General features: G+C 38.4%; 1 protein-coding gene across 1 annotated transcript; it reads right to left on the bottom strand.

Moving 5' to 3' along the window:
* Nucleotides 1-3,375: 3,375 nt before the first annotated feature.
* Nucleotides 3,376-6,726, bottom strand: LOC306999276 (piggyBac transposable element-derived protein 4-like). The gene is made up of 2 exons (XM_079613815.1): nucleotides 5,137-6,726; nucleotides 3,376-4,334 (listed from the first exon to the last, which is right to left on the bottom strand). Exons 1-2 carry the CDS (start codon nucleotides 5,379-5,381, stop codon nucleotides 3,458-3,460), a joined length of 1,122 nt encoding a protein of 373 aa, XP_079469941.1. The 5' UTR covers nucleotides 5,382-6,726; the 3' UTR covers nucleotides 3,376-3,457.
* Nucleotides 6,727-7,015: the final 289 nt, after the last annotated feature.

The following is a 7,015-nucleotide window of genomic DNA, read 5'->3' as shown; positions in this document are numbered from 1 at the left end:
ATATGTTCAGAGGGATTTGTTAATAAATCATTCCTGGCCTGATTTATGGGACATTTTAATCCCAAAAATATGGCGAAAATCGATTTTTTTAAGGCTATGGACAGTATATTTTGATTTCCTAGGTAATGAAAGCATATATCCTGAAATCCCTCTGAACATCTTTTTTCATCTTGTGTGTAAACAAAATGAAAAAAGAATTTTGCACCTGGCTTTATCATATGTTCAGATCTATCTACCGAAAATATATGCAAAAGTGTGCATATTTAATGAGATAATACCTAATTTGCATAATTAAACATACAAATTTCAAAAACTTGTAATACATTTTTTTTATGAACTTGTGTAAGTAATCAACTGAGGAAGTGTCATGGTGATATCTATTATTTGTAAATTGTACCCTATGTAAACTATATGCCTTATGCTTCGGACTCCTGGGTCCGTATGAATTAGCTCAAATGATCCATAGGGAATTTTAATAACTAATCATGAATATGATTAATATTTTGCATATATCAGTTACATTAAATTGTCGAAAGTGAAGGTGGATTATATGAATATATGAATAATCAATCACAACGAATTATAATTCCTCATTCATATATCAATAATCTTACTTAACTTCGATTGCGAGATAATCTTTAAGGGAAATCAATGTAATTATCAAATCGTTGTTCGTCCAGCGACCAACCGTCAGATTAAGTGATTAATTTCTCAATAAAGTTATCCTTCCTTATAAACTCCAAGAAACACCAACCTTCTGGCCGTGAACATTAATATTTCTGGTGTTTATAAAATTAAAACTACTTAATGTAGCAAACAGGGAGCACGGTAGCTCTAATCTACCTCATTGACGTTTGTGGTTTTACGAGCGTTTTTTCACAGACACAGTCTTGAATATATTGTTTTAATAAATGCAAACTACAGAATATAACGGATTACACATATTGATTATAGTTTTGTACATATCTTACATGTGGACAAACAAGACGAATAACAGATGAGAGAGAGAAAGTGAGAGATAAAGAGAGAGAAAGATTATTCTGCTTTAAGCTGGTGCTATTTAGCAGTAGTAACGCACACCTCGCACGCGCGGGGAGCGATTTACAGAGGTTTTTGGTCGTGCGTTTGGGAGAGAGAATAAAAGGGAGAGAATGAGATCGAGGGCCGGGGCGCGCTCGATTTGAATGCGGAACAGAGAGAGAGGGAGCGAGGGAGAGAGTGCTCTGGGGCCCGCGCTCGATTTGATTGCGGGACAGAGAGAGAGAGATAAAGAGAGGATGAGAGAGAGAGAGAAAATGGTCACGTGTGACCATAGAACAGCAAACATCACAGACCTTTGAGAGAGACATCAATCGAAACACCTTAAAATATTAAAACTCGTTAGAGCTTGATACTTGCAAAAGGGGTTCGTTTGTGTGCACGAGCTGTGTCCAGCCTGCGCGTGTTCTCGGAGCAGAGTGCGCGCTCGTGCTGAGGCGCGCGTGCTTGTTGCCAGAGCAAGCTGTTCGCGGGAGTTTTGAAGAAGGTCTCTTTGGAAGGGTAGTTGCTGAAGGAATTCAGGCTTCGTTCGTTTGACTCGTAGGTGGAAACGAACAAAGGAGAATTTAAAAAGGAAACAAAATACACTTTATAAAGGAAATAAAAAGGTGGAGGGAACTCCTGGAAGGAGTTCCAGGATCGGAGACTTTACATGCTGACGACGGCAGGGAGAGCAGGGGACAAGAGAGCGTGCAGGAAGAGCGTTTTTGCTTTTAAGGAATGTAAGGATACGCCTCCTTCTGGGACAAGAGCGAATCGGATCCTCTGATCTAGAGCGGGAGAATGTTCCTTTGTTGGTAAAGACACGCCCACTTTGACTATGTCATGTGAAATTGAATTTAACATTCATATTTAGAAGTATGGTATTTCCTAGAATAAATGCATATTATTGTACCTTGCAGTCAAGATTCAACTCCGTTAGATTTGGAGATTTGAAATGATATGAAACACATTCCGGTTACGTTTAGGAAAAACAAAGTTACATAAAATATACAGATTAGAAGCATTTACATTTTGATTAGTACACATTAGAACTTACATTAAATCCCAAAACCTGTCGCGACATATAAATGGCAACACAGAATGCATTTGGTAATGTTTTAAATATGATTCGTTCAAGGAAAAGTCTCTTGTGTGTGTGTGCTTATCTTGGGAAAGGAATGCTTGGTGTCATATTACATGTTGGTGTGAGCAATGTTGGGGCTGGGTTCTATGGGGAGCCACCAAAATGTCTTGTCTTTTCAGACCATTTAATGAAGTATTCTAGAGAATCACAATTTATTAATTTGAATAAGCATCTGTCATTTTCAATGTTGCTACACCTATTCACCTGTAGTGTCTCGCCTTAAAATTCTAAATACATTATTGTTTTCTATGACTTTTAGTTTGATTCCATGTAGTTGTTTTTAAATGGCACACTTTACATATTAACTGTAATAAATGTGCTTACACACATGTAAATTATTTCTAACTTCCTTTTTAACTTCTATAGAGGCATCTATTGCCTGATGTCCATGACATTTTGCATGCTTGTTTAGAGTCACTTGCTTATTTTCAAGAAAATCTGATTATTCCTTGAGTTGAAAACACCATTATGTCATTTATGCTTGTTGTAATGTACTGAAATGTACTGTTCAAATGTGCCTGAAAAAGAATACGCTAAAACACAGAGAAATGTTTTTAATGTTATTGTGAAAATAAATGTTAATGTTCTATAAACATTTCACATATTTCTTTGTGATCTGGTAATATAAAACTATATTACCACTGCATAATAATAATAATACTAATAGCTTTAAACATTTGTTCATTAGCCAATGCTGAAAGCTGATGAAAATATTAAAAATATGTATAATCCTGCTGTCTAATCCTCTAGTGGACAACAGTAGTACTACAGCCTACATCTTACAATTGAAGTGATCCATAGTTTAGAATTTCCTGTCAGCCCTCTGTGCATAAAAAATCAATGAAACATTTCAAAGTTCTTCAAAATGACTTATTCTCAACATGTAGAAAGTTTCTACTTTGTGCAAACAATATATAGATATGTTACTCACACTGGGCAATACCAGATTTATAAATAATTAACAAGGCAAAAATTTTTGAAACTCAGAACATAGTATGATTTACCATGATTCTAGTATGATTTACCATAGTTTACCATAATTTACCATGTACTGGCAAGGTTTACCATATTTACCACGTTCTAGTATGATTTACTATGATTATGGCATGATTTACCATATTTACCTTGATTTACCATGCATGTACTAGCATGGTTTATCATATTTACCACATTCTATGATTTAACATGATTTCCCATGAATCTAGCATGATTTGCATGATTAGCATGCTGTGTCAATGTGTATAATATAAAACATTTTTTTTACATAATGTCAAAAGTATAGCCATATATATATTATATATAAGTGTAGCCACACGCAGAATCAGCCAGCACGTAGAGTTTGTAGCCCCACTTGGTCGGCTTGTCTTTCATGTACTGCTTGATGCCGATTCGCGCCCTTGAAGCCACCATCCTCTCGTCCACTGCTAGCTGTCTGTCCGGATGGAAATAGGTTTTGCATGCCGAGACGATCTCATTGTACAGGGGCTTGATCTTGAAGAGTCTGTCGTAGGCTTCAGTCCCCCTTTTTCTTGAGTTGTCTCGATCATCCTCAGCATCGCAAAGATGCAGGTTCCAAGAAATGGCCTGAAATCTGGACCTGGACATGACCGATTTTGGGAAGGGTAAGCGGTAAATTTCTTTACCAGACCAGTAATCAACAATGTTTTTTGCACCGAGGAGCCCCATGTAGATGACAAGTGCGATGTATGAATACAGTTCCTGTGCATTCAAAGACAACCAAAGGAAACGTTTTCCAGCCTCCGACCTCATTTGTGCAAAGCTGTTGGTGTTCTTCACAATGGTGTCCACCACAGAGCCTGTGAAGAAGAGCTGAAAGAGCTGCAAAGGGGAATAGATCCTGTCCATTACAAGCTGCGCTCCTGGGTTTCTTTTTGGAAGGAAATTTGGTAGCACTGGAACCTCATCCTCCACACTGCAGTCATTCCACCTTTCTGTGCCACCATCCTCTGACATCGCACTTGCTGACCTTTTTGTCCCCCGTACAGAATGAGACCTGCCTCGGTTTTGCTTGCTGGAAGTTCCAGCTCTCTGTGGCCTCACAGAATCACCAACAGAGGGTGTGGGGGTCATGGAGATGTGAGGTGGGCAAACAACCCCCTTGCTGCTGGTGTATGGCGGGTCTGGCTGCCACTCATCACCACTGTCCAGACTGCAAAACAAAACAAATTTATAAATCCACATTGCAATTCAGAAATGCATGCTAATATTACATGCACAAAAATAATTCACATATACACATAACAGATACAAGTCAAGAATATAATTTGCATATCCACATAAGTTACACAAATACATGTGCAAAAAGCACAACTCATGCATGTACTGATTCAAATATGAATGTAACAAACATGTACTGATTCAAATATGAATGTAACAAACATGTAGAATGCATTTCATGTATAGATAAAAAAAGATGTAAAAAAATAATAAAATCATCATGCATGCTATAGTTCAAATAAGCTTGGGAGCATTTGCTTTTTGACGCACACGCGCACATCATTCAACTGATGAACAACACGTGCCCACATGCATGCAATCAATTCAATTGATGAAAAAATGTGTGCAAAACTACAAATATGCATGTAACATTGTTTTCGCACATGTGGGCACTAAACAGCACAAAAAGCTTGGCAAAAACCTCCCAAGCTTATTTGAACTATGGCATGAAAATATGCATGGTTTGGGCTCGTTTATTATTGCAAAAATCTCAAATATGCATGCATCAGACGCAAAAAATAAATAAAAAACGCACATGTTTAGCAAAACAACCCATGCTAATTTGAATTAGCCTCGAGCAGGGGATGTGATGCAATATCAACCCATGCACGCGCTATATCACGAGTGATATTTCTCGATGTCTGTTGCATGCATAATTTTTATTGTTGAATGCATTTGTTCATGCAATACACAAATACAACGTTTATAAGCTCAAAAATGTGTAGTGTACTCACTCGAATTCTGGATCCTCGCCAGCATTATACGCAGCTTGTGTAACAGAATCGAAACTAGCATTGCTGCAAGTTTCAGTGTCACTTTCTCGATCAAGCTCATCCAAAACAGCCTGCACGCCAACAAAATCCTTTCGTGAAGCCATCGTCCAAAGACAAAACACTCCAACCAGTTGTAAAAAGCACGCAAAAACTCGCAAAAACACTCTCCAAACAATCAAACTATCACCAACAGAACTCCTACTCATCTGAGACGATCTTTGCCAGCTGCTGGACTATCAAGGAGAAGACCCGCCTCCTCAACTTTGCCAAAGGATATCTCGGGCTCTGATTGGTCTAGAGACATGATTGACGGGTCTGTGGATAGCTGAGAGCCATAGTATTCGTGACGTATGACGCAATACGTGATGACGTCATCACATTCGCGCTCCCAAATCTAGGGAGAATAAAGGCATTTTTATGCTTCTCCGTCAACTCCACGCCGTAGCTACGCCGTCACTCCTACGGCGTCGTGGCCGTTTTATGGTTCTGCGTCGGGTCGTGTTGCATCGCGGTGCATTTCACCGCCAGAACGCTAGGGGGGTGGGGGTGTGACCAGTCACAGCCCTTGTGGTCTGCGTCGCCTCGACGCGTAGTTAAAATTTTTTGGAGGTGCACGTCGAGCTACGGCGGAGGGGTTCGCGTCGACGCAGAAGGGTCTGCGGGGGTACGCCGTCGATATGACGCAGAAGCATAAAAAGGCCTTAAGAGTATTTGGCTGCATTGCATGTTTTGATCTGGACATCGGTGACATATTACAGTGTCATTTGGCCATGCATGCTCACAGACATGTGAAAATTGTGTCATTTTGAAGAAAACAAGGAACGAGCTGATATAGCGTTTGAGGCTATTATCTCCACATGGAGTAAATGATCCGAACAGGAATATGACTTATGTGTTTGATTGGTCAAAAGAATCGATTCTGTTTTCGTGATTCTTTTGATAATAATGTTACTGTAAAATGTTGGATCGGTGAAATAAACTGCATATTGATATTTTTGAGAGTGAGAGCTTTCATTTGATATATGACTTGCCTATTTTTGGTGAGTTTAAGTTATATAAATATGAAATTTAATATCATAAATATGATTTTTTTTCAAGGGGGGTCGTTGCGGGGTGGGTCAGATTCAGACCTTATTATCTTCTTCTATGAAACATAAATGCTAAAGTGATGGGATTGACAGGAAAGCTGAGGTTCTAAGCTTTCAAACAATACCATATATATATAGTTTTGTGCTGCACAACTTATAGATTTTTTTTTATGATTATGATGATGCAATATTGGACCCACCGGTGGGTCCAATACGTCTGCAGATTCCAACTGTTCCAAAACAAGAGAAGATTAATCAAATACAAAGCAAAAACATAAAACAGACATGGTGAACAACACAGTGCAACAATTCATCAGTGAGCGTAATGAAAACAAGCTTCCGTAAATTCTGTTCGTTGTCAAGATTACTGGCAACATAATGGCTACAAATACAGTGCCAAATTCATTTAAGTCTACAATAGGTTAAAGGGTTAGTTCACCCAAAAATGTAAATGATGATAGTAATTACTCTCCCTCATAAGAGTTTCGTTCATCTTCGGAAACACAAATTAAGATTTTTTTTATTATATCTGAGAGCTGGATCACTCCTTCATAGGCTTATATTATAATTGAAACGGGCCTGCCCATAAAGTTATTAAAGACATCGTTAAAATAGTCCAAGTGACTACAGTGGCTCAACCTTAAGTTTATCAAGCGACGAGAATTATTTTTGTGCGCAAAAAAACCAAGTGACTACGTGAACTCATTCGAGGCCCACAGAGAAGAAAAGGAATAATTGAATAAAGTAGTTAT

Source organism: Phoxinus phoxinus (genome assembly GCF_949152265.1).
Source record: "Phoxinus phoxinus genome assembly, chromosome: 5".
NCBI lineage: Eukaryota > Metazoa > Chordata > Actinopteri > Cypriniformes > Leuciscidae > Phoxinus > Phoxinus phoxinus.
The sequence above is the reverse complement of the archived record's forward strand: the minus strand, read 5'-3'. Positions and strand labels throughout refer to the sequence as shown.